The sequence below is a fragment of the Schistocerca cancellata genome, chromosome 4, assembly GCF_023864275.1.
Source record: "Schistocerca cancellata isolate TAMUIC-IGC-003103 chromosome 4, iqSchCanc2.1, whole genome shotgun sequence".
NCBI lineage: Eukaryota > Metazoa > Arthropoda > Insecta > Orthoptera > Acrididae > Schistocerca > Schistocerca cancellata.
Genome location: NC_064629.1, coordinates 526,880,370 through 526,903,108, shown reverse-complemented (window position 1 = coordinate 526,903,108; position 22,739 = coordinate 526,880,370). Strand labels below are relative to the sequence as shown.

General features: G+C 41.1%; 1 protein-coding gene across 1 annotated transcript in view; it reads right to left on the bottom strand.

The window, feature by feature from the left end:
- LOC126183490 (dedicator of cytokinesis protein 7) overlaps positions 1-13,015 on the bottom strand; it is a 266,895-nt gene extending 253,880 nt beyond the window's left edge. Inside the window, exon 1 of the mRNA XM_049925523.1 lies at positions 12,890-13,015. Coding sequence (XP_049781480.1) covers positions 12,890-12,930 — 41 coding nt within the window. The 5' untranslated portion in view covers positions 12,931-13,015. The remainder of the gene's footprint in view (positions 1-12,889) is intronic.
- Positions 13,016-22,739: the final 9,724 nt, after the last annotated feature.

Here is a 22,739-nt window from a genome sequence, read left to right as displayed (position 1 = left end):
TGATCGCATGGGCGTAGCTTCGTTTCCTGGAGGGCTACGACGAGCGGACGGTGCAAGCGGAGCAGCAACTTTAAGTCCTCTCGGTTGGAGCGAATGCTGCGAATATTCCAGTGAATAAGTGCCATCGTAAGAAGAAAAGGAAGATGAAAGAAGGGGTCACCTCGAAGGCCGCTGAGGGCCCGGCTTCGAGCGAGCACTGCCGCCGCTATCAGTAGGCGGACAGTCATCATCCATTGGTTCTATAGGTTCATCGGCCATTTTGGTAAGATGACCAGGAGGGGGAGCTTCCTCCGCCGGTGAACGGCCAGATGTTCGGCTACCAGCGGTGCGGCCAGGCGAAACGGATGACGGCCTGGGGCGGCAACCGCTGGGTGGCGCAGGAGAAGAAATGCACCATGGCGGAGAAGTAGAACTGTGCTTCCTATGGGCCTTCTTGGAAGGTCATTTGGTGGAAGTACTGGTCGATGGCTGGGAGGTCGAGGTACGTAGGAAGTCTGCATGGGATGATTCCTGCTTGAAGGCCCATGCATCTGACTTCTGGGTCTTCGTCATGGCAGAAGCTGATGAAGGGGCTTGTGTCTGTGGGGTGACGGGACGAAGAGGAGACGTCGACCGCGCGATCTTAGCACTGGCCTAACGGACGACCGTGGTGCTGAAAGTCAGATCGCATGTCTGGGTTGCCACCTCCCTGGTAGTCAGAGGAGAGGCGAGGACAGTGCTGTATTTCCCCGCTGGGAGCAGCGTGGGCTTCCTACTAGCAAATAGCTTGCGAGCAGCCGAGGTGGACACTTTCTCTTTGACCCGAATTTCTTGGATACAGCGTTCTTCCTTATAGATGGGACAGTCGCGGGAGGACGCTGCATGGTCACCTTGACAGTTCACACAACGAGGAGACGGAGGTGGACAGTCACCCTCATGGGCATCCCTGCCACAAGTGACACATTTAGCCGCATTGGAACAAGACTGGCGAGTGTGATTAAAACACTGACAATGGTAGCAGCGCGTAGGTGTCGGGACATAGGGGCGAACAGAAATAACCTCGTAGCTCGCTTTGATGCGCGATGGCAGCTGAACACTATCAAAGGTCAAGAAAGGTGTCCGGGTCAGTACAAGTTCATTGTTGACCTTTTTCATGACCCTATGGACAGCCATCACGCCCTGCTCTGCGAGGAAAGACTGAATCTCCTCATCAGTCAATCCGTCGAGTGATCTAGTATATACCACACCACGAGACTAATTCAAAGTTCGGTGAGCCTCCACCCGGACAGGGAACGTGTACAGGAGTGTGGCTCGAAGCAGTTTTTGTGCCTGAAAGGCGCTCTCAGTTTCTAGTAACAAGGTACCATTACGCAACCTGGTACAAGACTTAACAGTTCCAGCTATGGCATCTATGCCCTTCTGGATAACGAAAGGGTTGACAAAGGAAAAATCCTTTCCGTCCTCAGATCGAGAAACGACACGGAACTGTGGGGCAGGCGGTAGTACTTTTGTCACTGGTGGCTGGTCAAGTTTCCGTTTGTGGGCAGAAGTCGAGAGAGAAGAAGAAGAGAAATCCATTGCGGAGGAATCCCCCATGATTGCCAGCGTCTCCGATGGCGCACTCCTTCCTTGTGGGGACCCTCTCAGAGGGCACTCCCGCCTTAGGTGAATGTTTACACCTCAGGTCACACCTCCCGAGAAACAGACGGAGGGACCAATCGGCATGGTCAGAAGGTATCAGCTCAGGCAATCACCCCTCCCTGGGCCTGGCCTTTACCAGGGGTTACGTGCGTGCCTTACTTGTCTACCCAGGGCGGGGAATTACGCGTTACCCCGTCACCGGCTATGCGTGCGAACGCGTGGGTCGGCCTTCAGTCGCGCACAGGGAGGAAGGAAGAAGAGGAAAAGGAAGAGAGAGAGAGAGGACAGACTGTCTCAAACGCCGAGGCGGAGACCAGAGAAGGCAAGGAGAAGAAGGCAAGGAGAAGAAGGCAAGGGAAAGAGTAAGGAAGACAGCGAGATGGAGAAGAACAAAGAAAGGAACCAACCAAAGGAAGGAAGAAACGAGAAGAAGTGAAAATCCAAATTGACCACAAATATAGGTCGTGGAACCGTCCGTCTCCGGACGCAGGCACTAATTACCCCCCTTCAGGGGGAGGGACTCCTTTTAGTTGCCTCTTACGACAGGCAGGAATACCTCGGGCCTATTCTAACCCCCGGACCCGCAGGGGGGAGCTATGTGATGTATCAACTCTTTTTTTTTTAATTCAAAACAACAGGTGGGGTAAAAATTGGTGAATAAAAATCAGTAGGGAGTCTCAAAAGTCCCAGTCACGGAAGGTCTGTAAAATGTGATGGTGCCAATCAATGTTGTATGCCTTATATAGGTCAAAAGAGACCATAGGCATTTAGAAACATGATTGTCAGATTGCTATTTCCTACCTAACCAGATGGCCAGTTGTGTATCATACCTCCCAGAAATGACACTGATAAGAAGACAAAGATCCCAGAGGAGAATTCAGCATAATCATCTGGCTACCATCCTTGCAGAGCACATTGGTGGGGCTAATCAGTCGGCTGCTGTTGATGGATGTTGGGATTTTGTCTGGAGGAGGAGGATATTAGTGTTTAACGTCCCGTCGACAACGAGGTCATTAGAGACGGATTTTGTCTGGATTAAGGACTGAGGCAATGATACTATCTCATCATTGCAAAGGGAAACCACCTTCTAGCCAAATGCTGTTTAAGCCACTGAGTTGATGGAACATTTTAGTAACATTCATTCAGATGTTGGATCATTTGGTTATAAACTGAATTGTGACCTGGGGACATATCATATAACAAGTCAAGAGCCTGAAGCATTTCCAGATCAGTGAAAGGTTCATTAGATAATTCAGCCTGGCAGGGGGGGAAGGATAGGAAGATGTCTTCAACTTGACACTTATGCGATGGAAAGGTAGACGGGTAAGAAGAGGACGCCAATGATGTTGCTAAGTGAAATGAAGGGTGTTCAGCAAGAACTAACACTTCAGTAAAAATACAGCACTGAAGGAAGAGACCAGGGACACTTTTTGATCTTTGGTGGCCCAGAAAACCATGGAGCTTGGCCCACACATGGAACGAAGGGGAAGACACTACCAAAGAGGGGGTGTAACACTATCAGTATTCCTTCTTAATGCATTTACTTAGACAGCAAGTCTTAGCATGAACCCACTTTAAAATGAGGAAGGTGGTCCGTGGAGGAAGCCACCTTGGATGTTGCAGGACCCTTTGAGGATCTTGACACTTTGGAATGTCTTTGGTCCACCATGACATCAGCCAGTGGCAGAAGGCACCTGCAGAAAGGGGAACAGCAGCTCCAGCAGTGCAGGTAATGGCATCGAAGACATATCCCACAACCTTGTGGACACAGCACAGGTGTTCAATTGCCACTTGGCTCTTTGAATAGCACAATATGGTAACTGGTCCATTGGGCAGTAACAAGGAAGGTAAAGGCTCACCAAAATGTAGTCACTTCTGCAAAAATTGTTGGGTACCTACAATACAAAATTGGGGGAGGGGATTGTCATGTCAATACCTGAAAAAGTGACATGGGTGGCACTGAAGTGGGTGGGAGTACTGTCACTGAGGAGAAACAGATCAAAATCGGAAAGTAGATGGTCAATCAGAAGGCCCCTACCAGTCAAATTAGTATTACTTCACAGGGGGTGGTACACACTGAAATCCGAAAGTAAGAAAAAAGGTGAGGGAGACAGCTGTTGGATTCAGGTGGTCATCGCAAAGTAAGTAAGTGCACTGCATGGAGGCAACTCAACATTATAAATGGTGATCAGTAGTGTCATTTGGATTCCTAATGCAATTCCTTCAGAAATAGTATGGAGGGGAATCCACTCGCTGATGAAATCTGTGCAAACCAATGTGCAGACTCCACCTGCCTCAGGGTCAGTACAGCTCCAACACAAGGCATAGTAATCTCAAAGAGTGTGGGAATGGTCATTAGTTAAGTGTGTTTCTTAGAAATTGCAGAACAGGAGAAAATTAGAAGTTTTAGTTACAGCAGATGAAAATAGTACCCATTTGTGTACCATTGGACCATAAAGCTGAGGGTGTCCTGGATAGGCAAAAAAGGGGTCAAAAGGACAGACCACACACCAGGATCACTGTCTCTCACCAATGGATGTGGAACATCAACAAACATTGGTTCAGAGCTTGACAGCGTGAGGACAGTTGGTGCCTCTGGGGTCCCAGAGTAGCCAAGATTTCTTCTTCTTCTTCTTCTTCTTCTTCTTCTTCTCCTCCTCCTCCTCCTCCTCCTCCTCCGCCACCAACACCACTTTTCATGGTCAAGTTTGTTGTGAGGGCTTGTCTACTGTGACTGTAGAAACAGAAAAAAGGCTGTGCGACCCTAGGACCCACTGTCCACGGCTCTTTCAGGCAGTGGCTGGTGTTAGGTGTATGATATGTGATTTCTGGAGAGACGGTTCTCAAGAGTCATCCTTGTCACCAGTAGATGCTGGAGGAGGAAGCTGCTTCTCCAGCTGACAGCAGGGAGTGGTACCCAAAGATGGTGCTCCATGAACCATGTGAAGGGCAGGCCTATCAGCATCATAGTCAAGTTTATTTGTACTATTACCAGATGTCAATGTCAAGAGAGTAAATATAGCAGATACAACTGATGACCTGGCCACAGTAGCAGCAAAGTTTGATATCACTGAGATCAGATACAAATGATCATATTTTTTGAGTTTCAAAATATCAAAGATGATTTGTGACATCCAGTTCCTGTATTTTGCATTCCTTTAGTAGGTTAGCACAGTTTATGGATTGGGGAAGGTGGTCATTCCCATAACTGATACAGAAAGGTGGTAGAGAAGATGGTTAATTTTCATAAAGTGGTTAGCCACAGTCTCCACAAATGAGGTTGTAAGTACACCAGGAAGTTGTATGTCCAAAGTGTTAGCATTTAAAACATTGCATCAGGTGTGGGAACATGGCTTCACATCACAGCAGTAACACACGATTTTGATCTTTTCTGGGTGTGAATCCCCTTCAAATGTGAGGAGAAATGCACTGTTGTCTACCTTGTCAATCTAGTGGGCCACAACGTACACAACATTCAAAGTGGATCCCTTGTCTCTTTAAGCGTTTGCACAGTTCTTTGTTTGTCTGCAGCATAAGGTCCCAGTGAAAGATGAATCCCTGTATCATATTAAGGTTCTTATGGGGTGTGATGGTAACAGGTGCATCACCAAATTGTTTATACACAGTAAAGGCCAGGACTGTGTACAATTTGCTGTCTTAATTAAGATGGAACTACTTTGCAAAATCCTAAGAGAAGAGAGTTCACCAACTATGTTTTCAATTTTCTCCACAAAACACATTGGTTTAGTAGAGGGGCAGGCCCAACCATTTGTTTGGGTGCAAATCAGTAACTGTTCACAAGTAGTTTGGTTTCATTTTCCTCCCATAGAACAGTCAAGGAGGTAAAGTTCTAGGATCATAAGAATCAGCACTAAATTGTGGTCTGTCTGAAGACACTGTTGGGACCTCATGGCCACTGGCTGATACCTTTGCTCGTTTCATGATCCCAAATCTCTGCCATGATGCTGCCTACTCCAAATGAGAGTTCTCGCCACAGATGTCATCCAACCAGAGCAAAGGCTACCTATCATTATGGCCAATGCTTGAATTCACATGCCTGCAAATGAACAGGCACCACTGCTCGGCACACGTGGTGTGGTGTCAGCTTGGGCATCAACAATGCAATCCCTGTATGGTCAATGGGCTACCACTGTACGGGTATGTAACGACCCCAGATACATGGATTCACCACCATGCTTGGTAGGCACAACCTTCCTCACATAGCCTACACAATCTGTAAAAATACTGAAAAATGTGGAAGTAAACCCAGAAGTGGGAACTGAACACAAATTAAAAGAAATAACTGGCACAAAATTAAGGAACAATGTGGGTCAAATTCGAATTGACATCCTATGAGTGAGATACGTTGTCAGCAGGGAGCTTGTCCTAGAGAATTAGTCAGAGAGGAGATATAGTCAGAGAGTAAAACTGCAGCACAGGAAAGGAACAAGTCCTCCAATTGCTTGGGACTACACACTTGCCACACACATACAAGAGTTGCGAGCCCCCTGTGGAGTATGACAAATAATGTTAAGCTCAGCACGAGCCATGAGGTACATCATTCTGAATAAAATTCCTCAACAGAGCTGAATATATGTGTACATTAAAAAGACTCCAGTCTTTTAAAAACTCATGAATGAAATGAGGCAGGCAGCCTCAGAAGCCTTATCTGTGCGTTATATGGATGATACTCGTATTCCAGCACGGTCTTCGGCCTTTCCCACATCAAAACATACAGCTACAATGTTGCACTGTTGCAGAAAGTTTTACAGAGCAATGCCTTTGAAAACCACATATGATATTTGTTAGCAATTTCTGAGACTCAAGTCACCTTACCAGCAACCCACTGATCATTTGTTTCATCACTTTGCACACACTACTGGAGAGGGACATGGAATAGTGGCTGCAAGAAAGGTACCTATCCTTACCAGGCTTAGAAACAGGGATTATGGTGACTTCACACTAATGTATAGGAAATGTGCTGTGCTTCCAAATATGATTGTATGTATGGATGGATGAGAAACTGCTTGCCATAAGGAGATAGATGTTACAACACCTGAATGTGAATTATATTTGGTCATGAGTCTTAGGGTTGTGTTAATGAAAGAGCACGCACCAGCTTCCTTCCAGTAAAAATTGTGTTACAGCATTCACAATTATGAGAACTGAATGAGATCTCCTGAGCCACTGCTGCTCGTCTCTGAGGTATGAAGGCAGGAAGGTAAAGTGTGGAGTTTAAGATCCCAGTACCAACCAAAGATGTTCGTTATATTGACAGAATCCACAATGATATCCTTAGAAATGGTCATTTCGGGTATAGCAGAAACAATTTTTTTGGTCAAAAACACAACAAAATTTCCCACACAGAAGTGGGAGTAAAATCAACAAGAGTGATCAAAGTGGTTGTTTTGCTGTTTCTGATAATTCAATGGCTCTCTGTACACATTTGTTGATAATGGATTCAGTTCCGCACTGTGTGGTGTCATTAAAAAAACACACAGATTTTGTCTCTGCATGTGAACCATGACTCAGCATTCCTTAGTCCACTGGACAAGCAAGGTTTGTTGCAAAACTTTCATCAGCAATAAAGATCACATTCGTAAAGTACTCTACCTGGTAATCACTGCTGTGGAATTGTTGTTTCTCAAATGATGCCAATGAGAAACAGAGCCAACTTTAGAAATCTGCCATCATCTTATGTATGGAATGTAAGTGAATTACACACAGGGAATGGCCTCTTGAGTGAGCTTCTGAAACAATAGAATACTCTAGACAGAGGACAACCTGTGTGCTGCAGGAGGAGATACCCATGTGTGCCGCTGAATGAGTAGAAGCTGAAATAGATGTTGGATGTGGTTTCGCAAGTGTTGAAAAGGACAATATTAAGCTGGTCCACAATATATGCGAGGAGCATGGCTCACATAGGCCTACAGGCTCTGGGAGAGCCCCAAATGATATGATGGGCACTGCAGTCACCGTGCAGCAAGAAAGGTGTTAGGAGCTGAGTGATAAGCCATAGTACATCCGCCCTGATGAGAAGTGATATGGGTGTCTAGATGTCACACAAGAACATGTAATACTGGAAACAAAATGTTCCAGCAACAGCTTGTAACTGGGTGTTCAGTTGAATGATTTAACCATGGATAGTGTTTAAGATGAGCATCATTACACCACTGCAAGCTGAAGTTCCCTCCAAGATACATAAAGTTCCAGAGTGAAGCATAAAAGATCAGTGTATTTTCGCAGGCATAAAGCAGCTGAGGATTGTGAATGTAATAGCAGCTGCAGCTCTGCTCTATGCAATGTGCAGCCACATACACTCCACTGAAGGACAGCCATATTTCAGGATGAGAGATGTACAATGTGGCAGTTGTTATTACTGTGGTAGCTTTGGGGTGCCTCAATTTGTATGCATTCAACTACTGGACTGAGGAGGAGGAGGAGGATCATTCTGCTCCACTATTTCTTCAGAGGTGGGGTTTTCCTCCCCAGGCTTATTAGCTGTATCTAAGGTAGAGGATCAGTTGGTAATTCACACCAATGAAGTGGACGTTGGCTGCACAATGTCTTTGCATGGTGCTGCCTTTGAGGAGTATCTCTGAGATGGTGACAGCGAAGAACATTTCTCTCTGCCTTTTCATTTCCTTCCACGCTTTTTGGGCAAGGGTCTGCACCTTTGCTGGGCTGAAGTAAGCAAAAAATTCGTCTCAATACTGTTCCATCTTAAATTTACATTCCTCTGTATGAATCATAAGAAACTTCCTGTGCGTGGCTGAAGGTTGTACAGAATATTGTGCAGGTACAACAGTGGCAATTGAGAGTGCTACTTTTGCACTTAGGGATTTTACAACTGTGATACTACACTGGAGGCTGCAGATGTGTATGTCAATACCTATGGTGAGTGACCTTTAACAATGAAAAGTATAAGGTCCTTCATACGAGTACTAAAAAAACACATTGAATTTTGATTACACAGACTTAAAGGCTGTTGATTCAACTGAATACCTAGGGATGATAATAATGGGTAACTTAAACTGGAACCATCATTCAGAAAATGATGGAGTGGCAAACAAAAGACTGTTTCATCTGTAGAACACTTACAAGACACAACAAATCTAGTAAAGAGACGGCTTGCACTACACTTATCTGTCCTCTTCTGGAGTACTGCTGCACGGCAAGAGATCCTTACCAGAGAGATTCGATGGAGGACATGGCAAAAGTTCAAACAAGGGCAATTTTTTTTTGTATTATTGTGGAATAGTGGGAAAAGAATGAGAGAGAGAGAGAGAGAGAGCGCACATGAGGTGGTGTGGCAGTAATTAAAACAAAGGCATTTTTTGTTGTGACAAAACATTTTTATGAAATTTCAATCACCCTCTTTCTCCTTTGAAAGAGAAAATATTTTGTTGACTCTCACCTACACATAAAGAAATGACCATCCTAATAAAATAATAGAAATCAGAGTTCAAATGAAAACATTTAGGGGTTCATTTTTTCCACATTGTTCAGGAGTGTAAAAGCAGAGAAATAAGGAAAATGGTTCTATGAACCCTCTGCTGAGCACTTACATGTGAATCACAGAGATGTCAGATGTAGGCCCTGTTTTTGGTCACAGAGTAGTAAGAACAATGCTGTGAATGCCAGACAGTGGTATGGAAGGCTTTCGGTTGACAAATACTTCCCAAGCAACAGTGAGACCTTTTACCTTTATGTAGCCCATTCATTAAGGTAAAAAGTAAGGCAGTCATCAATCTAAAGATTGTTTTGAACATGCCAGTGCTTTACTCAGCATCATCCTATTGGAGGTGGTATGTCACTGCCTCCTTCTGATCTTCAAACTTACTTACCCAGCCAGCTACAGGGAGATCTACAGTTTAACACAGATTCTGAACCCGAGTATGGAACTTGGCATTTTTCACATCAACAAACACTGCCAGAGGCAAAAGAAGGGGTAAGTGACAGATAAAAATCCTAGGATTAATCGGCGACACATAGTATAAACAGGACAAAGTTACATGGTCTCCTGTACAGTTAATGTACTGAGGGAAGGGAGTGGGCAATCTCCCTAACGTTTATCTCTCCCAAAAGTTAGTTGCATTTTTAAAGGACATGTGAGTACGGCTGAAACATTACACTGATAGCAATATATCAGGTTTGGTATACAGGATCTTAAACTCCATGGACTGCCTTGAACTTTGATGAGGGTTCCATCGTGCACGAGTAACGAACAGGGTGAGGGTAGGCACTAATTTATTATCTACCTTCTTCATAACCCATTGTACTGCTTTTATGCCCTGATTGAAAAGGTAATCTTGGATTTCCTCCTTCGTGAGACTGTCAAGCCACTGGGTAGTAATAAACACACACGAGTAATCTAGTGTGTGATGGACCTCTACACGAACAGGGCATCCACATAGGAGAGTAGCTCGCAATAGTGTTTAAGCCTAAATGGCACTGTCTGTGTCAATTAACATGGTTCTATTATACAGGTGGGAATATGACTTCAGTGACACTGAAATTGTGTCCATTCCCTGATGAATGACAAACAAGACTGACTTTAACAAAACTCTAACCTCCTTCCACATGTGACACTATGTACTAACTGGATGGTTCATCATTTCCTTGGGTTAATTACAGTTCTGTTTGTTGGATGGAGGCTTACTAGATTGGTTTGATGTATTCATCACGTTTTGAACCCCCACAATTGCCAACACCTGTGGGGGTGTATTCCTTCATTCTGGGATTCCTCACATAGGGGTACTAAACCTTCTTAGATGAGTGTTCATACCAATTGAACTTCAGACAAAGGGATCAACTGGGGACTGGAAAGACACCAGCTCAGACAACCACCCTTCCCTTATTAGCATGGAATATGTGTGAGCCTTATGTATCAACCCAAGAGGTGGGAATTATATGTTACCCAGTGATCCTTTAGGTGTCAAATACATCAGCCACCCATCAGGAACACACAGGAAGGAAGATAGGCAAAAAGGAAACTAAATGGCAAAGTGAAGGAAGAATGTAAGATGTCAGTGAACAAGAAAAGAAAGACAGCCTGTGCATAAAGAGAGTACAATGTGGTGTCACAAGTGAGCACAGAAGACCTTGCAACAAAGAAGGAAGCAGAAAAGTAGGTCTTAGATGGGGAAGGGGAAGCAGTTTATTAGCTCCTTGGAGAGGATTTAGGGAAATTACATAAAATCTAAATCTGGATGAAATTTCTTAAATGCACCAAAATTAATATATCAATAGAGATGAAGTCAATGAAAATGCAATGATATGATAACACGCAAATACAAACTTTTTAGGTATGCTGAACCTGCTATGTAATGGTTATGTAGTGACAACTGAAAATTGGTGTCAGATCAGGACTTTAACCCCAATTTCTCACTTTTTGTGAACAGTCATCACAACCATTAGGTCACCATGGTATGTCTAAGCATGACTCACCATTCAGCTTAGGACCTTTTCTATACAACAATGCAATTTAATATGATGCTTAAGTGTCCGTAGTCAAAGTCAAAGACCTCTTTTCATAAGAAACAATGACATGATCATCTGTGATAAAGACAAAGACTGAAATCAAATAGCTCCAAGTTTTGTTTATTTCACTCCCACAAATGACTGCTAGGGCAGTCCATTAGGCTCAGCTTTGGATCTACTGAAAAGTTACATTGCAGAGTGACATGGACTTCAGACATGTTGCTCTGTAACAATTTTTTCTTTCTTTCTTTCTTTCTTTGTTTTATGAATCTTAAGTTGGGTATAGTAAAAAAAGTTGTGGATTGTGATTGGTTATGCTTGGTACACTAGAAAAAAGCACTCTCACATTGACTGAACTGTGTGACAATATAAATTATGTTACTGATTTATACAGATTCAGTCTAAGCCAAAAATATACTCATTAATATATTGATTCTATGGGTGGAATGGAACATTTAATGCACTCTCAGCAACTCAAAGCCATTATCTATTCTTTTTTTTTGTGTGGGCTTCAGCATTTACATTTTATAATCCTGTGAAATATTCAGGCAAAGATTGAATTTAGAGTTCCAGGACTATTTACATGTATCTGATGGTAGGCTGCAACTTATCATTCACCTATGGGAAAGGATGTCTTTTAATGTGACCAAGATGTCTAGGAACTAACACATTTGAAGTGAAATGGTTTACAATAATGGAGTCTAGCCTATCACAGATGCTACCACACAGATCAAATATAGTTAACTGCCGTAGAACAAATTTTGGGTAAGAGAAGAAAATCAGTTGGTCTTTTCAGAGGAACCATTCTGGCATTCGTCAGACTCATTTGAGGGAGTCGCCAGAGAGGTAAGAGAAGAATAGCATTAGCACTATTTTTGAAAACTGCTGTTTGATACTTTAACCTCAAACATTCAGAAAGCTTGCCTTAAAAAGACTGCAGCTAGCCACTAAGTACATATCTGATTGCTTAAATGTATCTCGTGAAAACATTTGCACATATATCTTAAATTTACTTGGAGTTTCAGGTAGTACAAATGAGACTCAATTCATTTTATGGTCTATAGGCTTCAAGCCTTGGACAGTCCATGGCTTTACTCCTCTGTCACTTAGTGCTTCTTTCAGTTCTGAAAATGAACTGTGTGTATAAAAATGCCTCATAAAACCTTGGCTTGGTGTCCATATCAATCAGCATATCCCCAAACAACTGGCACAGTAAATCAGTTCTAAGGTTGAAGGATGACATGGGATACAACTTCCAACATGACCATGTACGCACTACAGCATGAGGGCCCAAGCAAAACTTAAGCACACTGTCAGTGAACTGGAAATATCTATGAAAGAATAAAGAGGTTGACTTTCAATTGACAGAATCTGGAAGACTGTCTAATATAAATGTTACACTACTTCTAAATTATGCCTAAGTAAGAGGGATAATGTAATAGGCGACACAACTTTTAGATTATGACGCGAGATTTCTTAAAACTGCAACATACTTGTCCTATATGTTATGTGATGTTTATTATGGTACATCGTGTACTACATTTTAACACCAACTTCAGTCAAGAGAAATAGGGCATTTAAATAACACCGAGGTTTTAGAAGAAAATTTAGGGTGTATAGTTAAATATCCACATAATAGTTATGAGCATTCGTGAAAGTTAATGAGATCACTGACTGAGTGAAATTACTTACGATATAGACGCAAGTGTAATATAATACAAGGCGAAATGTAGAACTACAGACTTCATTAACAAATTTGTTTGCAGTCATTCTAGAGTAAACTTACTTTGACAATTTCTGTGCGAATGCCCGCTGAACACATGCCATGTTGTACTACACGCGAAAGAAACAATGAACATCCCACTCTCAATTCGTGAGCGGCATATTAAATAAACGATGACGTTATTTCCCGTATGAGTTTATATGATTTACACTAAACTAAAGCACAATTAAAGTGAGCAGTTGCCAATACGAAAAACTCTTTACGCGACATTCCTAATTTTAAAAAACTGTGGCTGCACAACCATTCAGTAAACCAGCGTCCCCAGTACCTCGCCCCTCTGTTTATATCACGCCCACAAACCAAACAACAGAACAGATGTATCTTTGTATATGATCTTTGACATAAACGCTGTTTTGACAGCATAGATATTATTTGTAGCATTCGTCCAGAGATCACTGCGTTCGTAAGTTCGAGGTCTAGTAAATATCTTCATGCCTGATCCAGTCAACCAATGGTCTGCTCTCAGATCGGCAGTTTTAAACACTATCTTCCGAACTTCCTTATAACCATCAAAGTCCTATATCTGATCACTAGGATCAAAAACACTCATATTAAGTTAGGCCAGCTACGATAACATCAACAACAGCGAAAAGGCCGATTCACACTTGACGGAACGCTACAACAGAACTTTCGACAATGAATTTCAAATGTCGTTCGCAGCGCGGCAGCCGACCCGAGAGGATGTCTATGCGTCAGCAGGTCATTAGCACCGCGGCAGCCGAAGTGAGCGGACGGCCGTCAGCTACTAGCTGCGAGCAGCAGCAGCAGCGGATCGAAGTAGCTGTAGCGGCAGCAAGGACGAAACAGCGGAGAAAGCAGCCGTGCCGTCCGAAACATTAAAACTCTCGTAAAATTTACTGAAGCACTCTTGAGCTCAGCGGAAAAGAGTATTTGACTCAAAGCTCCCGCACCCTCGGTTACACATTCCGCAGTGGGACTCTCTGATCTGTTGTAGGGCACGTCAATGCCAGAGGCCTGATCACATAGGATAAGCCTGCGTACTTTAGGCTTTTTTCTTCTTCCTACGCATTCTAGCACCGCGCATTGTACCTCGTTCAGATAAGCCGAAGGGACTCCCCACTTCTGTAGGACACACATTACGCCTTTTCCCCTCAAGGAGAAAAGCAAAAGTATTGTGTATCCCTAAAAAAATCCTTACACCAGGGAGATGGCGAATTCCTACAGCAGATCCCATCCTACTACCTGCAGTATGATGCATGCAACACAAATGATAGAGGTACCTGCTGTTCCTGTGAGCATCTCTGTCCCACTCGCCACTACTCAAGAGGTCATGGCCCTGGAATGGGAGTGCATTGTCCAATTGATGGCTGGCGACGACAAAGCTCAAACTGCAACACAACAATCACACACACTAACTACTCCAACACTAATGAATATGCCCTCTATCTCACCAATGAGGACGCCAGAGCCTGAAGAAGAAGAAGAAGTAGATGATGATGATGATGGTTTATGGGGCGCTCAACGGCACGGTTATCAGCGCCCGTACAAATTCCCAACCGTTGCTCAGTCCAATCTTACCACTTTCATGAATGAGGTTCACTCAGCTCCCACCATCAGAGGTTTGAGTCCTCCCTCAGGCATGGGTGTATGTGTTGTCCTTAGCGTAAGTTAGTTTAAGTTTGATTAAGTAGTGTGTAAGCCTAGGGACCAATGACCTCAACCGTTTGGTCCCATAGTCCTTACTGCAAATTTCCAAAATTTCCGTGAATGAGGATGAAATGGCGAGGACAACACAAACACCCAGTCATCTCGAGGCAGGTGAAGATCCCTGACCCCACCAGGAATTGAACATGGGACCCCGTGCTCGGGAAGCGAGAACGCGACCGCGAGACCACATAGCCTGAAGAGCTCGCACCGGAGTTCTCAGTGCAAACAGAAAAACACATACTTGAGACACCACCTGCATCAATTCTAAAACACCCACTCTCACTGATTAGGTCCAGGGAACTAAAATCGCTGGCACTGAAGACCTCAGAGGAAGAACAGACATATGAAGATGAACCATTGTAGGTCGCAGGTTCAGAGCGCGAACAGAAGAAAAACGCACAAACAAGTGAGCCCACAAACTTACAAGGCATCTGCCAAGTGCTCTTGCCAATACCCACAGTTTCAGCCGCTAGCACAATACACATAAGGGGTAACAACATGAACTACACTGTGTTAGTGCAAAATAACCACCAATCCACCACTGCTGGTAACAAAACATAGATTGGTTTTCCTCCAGTCATCATTCACGACTATTGGGACCAAAGCATTCGCGAGAAGACACGCTAACACAAAATTCTACGCCAAACTTTCAGAGAACAAAGCCTCACTGTATGTGGCAAAAACTGAATACAAAGATCTACTTGACTTCCTTAGGGAACGAAAGGAGAACACTACATGTTCAGAGCTGGCGAAGAAAGAACACAGCAGTTTGTGATAAAGAGAGCGGACATATGTATCCCAAATGTGACAGTACAAGAGGAGCTCATTGCCCTTGGGAATGCTTAAGCACAAGCCTCATGATGGGCTTCTGGACACGTAAAAAACGTACCCAACTGGCAGACACAGCCCACTCCTGCGACCTGCAGAAGGTATTCCATTCCACATGGCCGTGATTGTAGAAGTACATGAACTGCCACAGCTAACCTAACAATGCCACAGCTGCCAGCCCAGCGATTTAGTCATGTGGCTAAATACTGCAGTCTGATACTCCATTGCCATAAATGTGTGCACAACCACACAATACAACAGTGCACACAAAGCCAAACTGACCAATGCAAATGTGCTGACTGTGGCAGATAACATGTGACCAACTACAGAGTCAGAGGGTGTGATGTGTACAAAGAGGCGCTGAAGCGCAAAAACGTCAAAAACATCCAAGCAATCGTCAGACCAGCTCCAACACCCCCTCCCTCCCATGCCCAGTGAGAAGTGGCGTCTTCTTAACTGGTACAGTTGCTGGTACCAGTGGTGAGGGGAGGACAGTGGACCCTCAGTGCCCACCACAAACACAACCAACACCCCCAGCAACAAACAAACTGTCTGTTCAGACAACACAGTTCACTACATCTGCACTGGTTACAACACGTGCACCTGAACATAACACAACCCCACTCCCTGTAGTCACAGACTGTGACACACATGCAACCACACACAGCAGATGCACCCAAAACCCAGAGAAGGAGAGGGGACACCAACAACGGAAGAGGGAACACAAGAGCATCACAGCAAATACACCAACAACAGGCCAACACCACACAAGCACACAGTCAAGCAGACAGTAAGTCTCTGACCCTGACTACTTCGTGCCACAAGCAGACACATGCACCACGAACATTCAAGCTGGCCCATCCACCACACCAACACCAGAACCATCTGCCAACAACATGCCTACTGTCTTACTGGCCAACAAGAACAACGCCCTAACAACAATTGGTGGAGTAGGGGAGCCACTATTTTCCAGCCAAGCATTCCTTAAAATTCTCATCGGGGTCTTAAACCTTGTCGCCACACTGTGCACCACACTGTGCATGGCTGTCATACAAACTTCTCTCACAGCACTTATCACACTCTTTCATGGATAATACAACACACCCACACCATTACACATGCAACAGAACTCTGACAAAGACCCTGTTTTGGGATGTTAAAGGGATCTACAACAAAAGGACTAAACTAGTTGCAGTCATGGAGCAAAAGGCGTCCAGATCGCTCTTTTGAATGAGACACTACTCAAATTGCACAGAAGCCTATGCATTTCAGGTTATTGTGTCCATCGTACCGACCGACTGGGTGGCATGGCGGGAGGCGGCACAGCAATCATCATACACAAAGACATAGAGCATATGATCATAGAGCTCTTTGAACTCGAAAGGACAGAGGCTATAGCTGCCTGGGTTAAGTTCACTGAACCATGCATCACTCTGATATCGCTATAGAATTCGCCACAGAACACTATAATATGCGATATCAGCACATTATTCAACATAGCACTGCAAGTAATCGCTGCTGCATAACTTAACCTACAACAGTATCACTTCCCTGCCTGCTGAAAGGCGGCCAAGGTCCAAATGTTCAAAATGCCAGGAAAAAACCCCCCCTTCCTACAAAATTACCGATCCATCAGCTTGCTAAGCTCGCTCATCAAGATTGTTGAGAAGGTAATATTGAAATGTCTTACTAGGCAGTGTATCAACAATGTCACCTCGAGACCAGAGCAATTCAGCTTCAGGAATCATCACTTTACAACACAACAATTCATGTACGTAACAGAACGTATAACAAACGGCTACAATACCAACAAAACAACATGAGCAGTGTTCCTAGACATCGAAAAAGCCTTCGATCAACTCTGGCACACTGGCCTCATACGCAAAACTTGGCGATGCTGGTTTCTCCGATGGACTGGTACATCTCATATATTCATATTTCTCCAACAGATGCTTCAACAGTGACATTCAGGGCAAACAGTCAACATGACGTGGTATACAAGCTGGAGTACCCCAAGGGAACATCCTGGGGTCCCTCTTGTTTAACCTCTACATAAACAATCTACCATTTACATGTAATACGATTGTTGTCATCTATGCATATGACACGGCCATCCTAGTGCGAGACTGGAAACCACATCAACTCACGACTGCGGACTGCACTCAGAGCAGCTGAGACTTGATTGGAATCAGAGCATGTTAAACATCGACAAGTGTGAGACAGTACTGTTAACTCGCAGACCGAAACAACTGCACGAATACAAACATTGCTGACAAATCACACTACACACACCCCCAATACCAATACGTTTTCGTGAGAGAGTCAGGTACCTAGGCATCTGGGTGGACCGAAACCTAACATGGGGGGGGGGGGGGGGTGCATTACGTCGCCAACCGAGCACAGGCGAGGCTCAAACAACTTTACCCAATGCTCAACAGACAAAGTGACAAAGTACACTGAATATGATGGGTTTGAGGTCCATATACGTTACACTGCTTAGATTCTTTAGGATGTATGCAGCCCCAGTTTGGGATCAGGCAGCTCCAACCTGCCGGCATCGCCTGCAGGCCGTACAGAACAAGGTGCTACCTATCACAAGCAATGCTCCATGATACACAAGCACTGTAGACCTTTACAATGAATACCACTTCAAGACTCTCTCAGAGGTATTCAAAAAACATTGTGCATGACTATAAAGAAACTCAAGATACTCAGACAACCCTTTCATCTGAATCTGGGAAACTACGACCACAACCATAGGTGGAAGCACAATCGTCCAAAGACACTCTTTAGTAGGGACACTTAACTTCCTAGACAAAGAAAGCCACACAAACAAAGCAAATAATGGTGAACCCCTGCATCACAGTAAAGCTGACTGGCACAGTCAGATGAATCACAAAGTCGCTCAGCCGGTCGCAGCAGGGAAGCCAAATCTTGCACACTAAACACAAACAGAACCCACACTACCTCCTACAGTGTGCGATCGATTCTGTGACCAATTGACCAGTAATATGACGGCTATGGCTTTTTCAGGTATGCAGACAGTGCAGCTGGCCCAGGAGACATCGTCAGTGCCCATCCCAGCAGTACCTCACGTCGATTCTGGTTGATACTCTATGACGAACCAAAGCTATGACACTGGTACCGAGTGTAACACGACACCCAATCACTAACCAATCTTACCCACACATGATCTGTTGCAGATAGCTAGGAAACCCTCTACTGCTCTTATCACCCATCCAGACTGTTGCAGAGATTTTTTTCCTTTGGCACTTGTCTAGGCACTTCTTTTCCTCTGCCCTTAAACCTCTATTAATCATAGCTTTTCGTCCACTTCTATCACCTCCATAGGCCCATGTTAGCATGTAATCGTACCTAGATGCGTGGACAACATCACAGCCCCCCATCCAGTGAATTCATCGCTTTGCAGCTGACAGTATGGATGTGACAGTAGATCTACAGTCACCACGTTGGTGTGGGGGGGGGGGGGCTCCACCCATAAAAAACCTAATTGCGCCACAGTCACTACTATTACAGTGGTATGACTTAGCCAAACATCTCGCTTCTTTGGTGAGACCGTTGGTGCACAAATGCTCACATCACATCTGTAACTCAGCTGACTTTATCAATAGACTGGGAGCTCTCAATCTAAGCAGTTATGACCGTTTTGTTAGCTTCAGTGTGGTATCACTTTTTGCTAAGATCCCTCTCACAGATTCTTTGGCACTAATTGACAAAAAATTTCAGGTGGACATCACTACTTTATCCAAATAATCAAGTCATCATCGTACATTAGATAAAATTAAGTTACTAGAAAGAAAAATTAAGTTATTACATTCGACAGTTAATAAGAGTTTAGACAATTAAATTGGAAAAGATTTAAAAGTTCTGAAGTCTTTAGAAACAAACAATTAGAAGTCAATTAATTGTTTTTTTATCCTATACAAATGACGAACGATAATCACATTTCTGGTTGAAGTCCAAAATGTTTACCAAAACACTTCATCCTCATAGTTTAACACTAAAAATGGAAAACAAGGAATTGAAGGTCTTTATTCAGTTTGTAAAACTAAAATGAGTAAATTCGTTAAAAAAGATTTGTAGGTGAATCTTTCTTCTAATTTGGTTCCCAGACCACAAAGTTAAAGCCTGGAAGTTGCATTTAGAATGGTAATTTGTTAGTTAAAGTATTAACTAATCCTTTTCAATATTTTTCACTTTGGCTAAACGTGTGTGGTAAATTATTTATAAAATCTGATTAAATAAGCAATTCCTTTTGGATAATTAATAACAATATCATTAAGTTTGTCAACATTAATTATTCCATTTTTTCATTACAAAAATTATTATTTCCAGCTAATTCTTCTCAATGGATTACTGCTAATCTATTGATTAATTGGCCAACATCACCCATCCAAACATTTCCGATTAGTTTTTCTGAATATTGTTTACCAAACATTTACAACTTTTTCTAATGTGTGATTAAGGTTTCTTTGTGAAAAAGTAGGAAAATATTCTTCAACAATTGTTTTAATCAAATTATTATATTTATTTCCTTTCATTAAGTTTATTTTATTTGGATTACTTTCAGTATACATTGCATTTGAATCAAATAAAATTTTTGAATAATTTTGTAAATCAAAAGAATCGAATTCTTTTCCTAAACCATATCTAGTTATTTGTTTTCTAGTTACAAGTCTTATTATTCCATCTATTCCTACATATTCATTTTCACTAATTTTTGATTTGTCACCAGTGAGCTCTACTGGTTATTTTCCAAAATATTTAAATAACCCAACAGTTATTAATCCAAATACATGATTAACAAATTATAACTTTCTTTCACTTATATTCATTTTTAACAAATTTTTTAATGTTCTTTCTCGAAATATTTATTAACTGTTATATATGTTTTTCCAAAATTTGCAGGTTCAGTTCCAGTTACAGACAAAACAGGTAAAAATATAGTTTATTCTTTCGAAAAATTATTTACATCCTTAAAACCAAAAAATTTGCAAGCAGGGAATGCTAAAGAATTTTATAATAAAGAATCTCAAGAACAAAACAATTTAACATTAATCATTATTCAGCGTTTAGTGAATTAAAAGCAACTGTCATTGAACGATTTTATAGAACATCGAAAGAAAAGATTTGGAAGTAATTTGCTCTTCAAGGAAATTATAAATGTGCTGACTTAGTTTTGAAATTAATTCATGAATATAATAATACAAAACATTCAACAATAAAAATGCAACTGAAATATGTAAATATATAAATGGAAAATATTTTACTGAAAACTGTTTACATAAAAAATTTGTTACATAATGAACTTAAATATAAAATTGGTGGTACATTAAGAATAAGTTAACTTAAAGGAATTTTTGAAAAAGGATATGTAGCACATTGGTCGACATAATTTTTGGTAATTGAAGTTTCTGATCCTATTACATGTAAAGTGAAATATTTAAATGGTGAAGAAATATAAGGAAATTTTTGTGAACTGGAACGATTTTCCAGATGTTTATCTTCTTGAGAAAGTTTTAAATAAGAAATGTAGCAAAGTTAATGGTTAGGTTTTGATAATTAACACAAATGTTGGGGAAATAAAACTAATACTATTTTTTTAAATATAAATACTTTTTTGTATAAATAGAGTTGGTTACTGAAAATTTAAACATGTTTGGTATTGATATAATAATCATTATGCTTATTGTTTTGTTAAAGAAGATAAAGTTTATTTTGATATTCAAATATAACTTAACAAAATCAATGCAATGTCAAAATAGTTTGAGGTTTTTAAATTGAGTGGTTTGAATTATACTGTTTTAATAAATTTAGTGTATTAGGTGCATAAAAAATCATTGGATGTTTGTTTACAAAAAAGTCCTTGGAAATTTAGTTTTATATTCTAAGAAACGTTTGTTAGATAATTTATATGTCCATGTAATTGTTGTCATGAATAACTTCCAAAGTACTAAAATAATTTCGATGGCAAACAATTCATAAATTTCCTTTCATTATTTGATATGAATTTCCTGAATTTGTACATAAATAATCCTGCAATATTCTCCACAATTTGGATGCCTATTTCTGATATAATCTATTTGATTTTGTACATTTTTAAATAGTGTTTGAATAACATAAGATTCATAATTAAAGTAATGTGATCCTGATATGAAAATAGTTTGTTTTAAATTACAATAAATCATATTAAATTAAAACTTAATTAAGGTACAAGATATGCTAATATTTCTTTCTCTTCCAATTATTCATTTCTTCATTTTTCGTTTTTACTTTTCCTTCTTTTCTATGGCTTTTTTCCAAATTAACGATGTCTTCATTCTTTGTTTTTCCTAATTGTTCTATAAAATAATTTAATGGTTTATCTGATCTTCATAAAAAGTGATTATTTTATATTCTCCATATTTGAATTGAGAGTAAAACTTCTTCATTAACCCATTCTTGACAATTTTCTGCAAAAGACATACAGGATTTCGTAACTGAAGAATATAAACCAGGTTCATTAATAAATCTGGCGTGTGTATGAATATTTTTAAATAGCATGATTGAAGTTCTATTGACATTTTCATTTGTTTTACAATATTTTGGTTTAACATATTCTTAGATTCGTAGGATGTTCATCTACTAAAATATCAGCAACTTGATTTGTGTAGAACTGAAACTAATTTTCTCATCAATGATTACTATAACTTGTTTGTTATTAAAGATAAGTTTATTATTTCCTTAGAGCCACAAGTGACTTCATTTAAATATAAAAAATTTAAATATTTTTTAAAATTCGATTAAATTTAATTCTTATAAATGGAAAGAGAAAATAAAATTATTTGTCTAGTTTAATGTCAAGGAAAAAATCATAAAGAAATTAATATAATAAGACGCAATTTTCCTCCAAAATTAGGTTGTAAAGATTGGAAGAGGAATAAACAAAGAGAACTTCTTCATAATTGGCATTTTGAAAGACTTGTTAGAGATAAATATGTAAAGGAAGTTAAAAACTCTGCTAAATATATTTATAACTATGATCATTCAAAAGATCATATATAAACTACAAAATATCAAAAAATAGAGAAAGCAGCTTTCATTATTAAATATTTTTCTGGAAAATTTGTATGTAAATTTTATTTGAAAAATTATAAAAAATTGGCGTAACGTGAAAGAATGTTACAAAGTATTTAGTATTTTATTTAATCTTCTGTACAGTTGTTTAGTTCACATAAGAAATCATTTTAATCTCCTTTTATTTATTTGGTTTTAATTTATAATGACCACAAGGCAATGCATTAATTCCATTTTATAATACAACATGTTTACCATCATTGGAACTTTATTACAATCA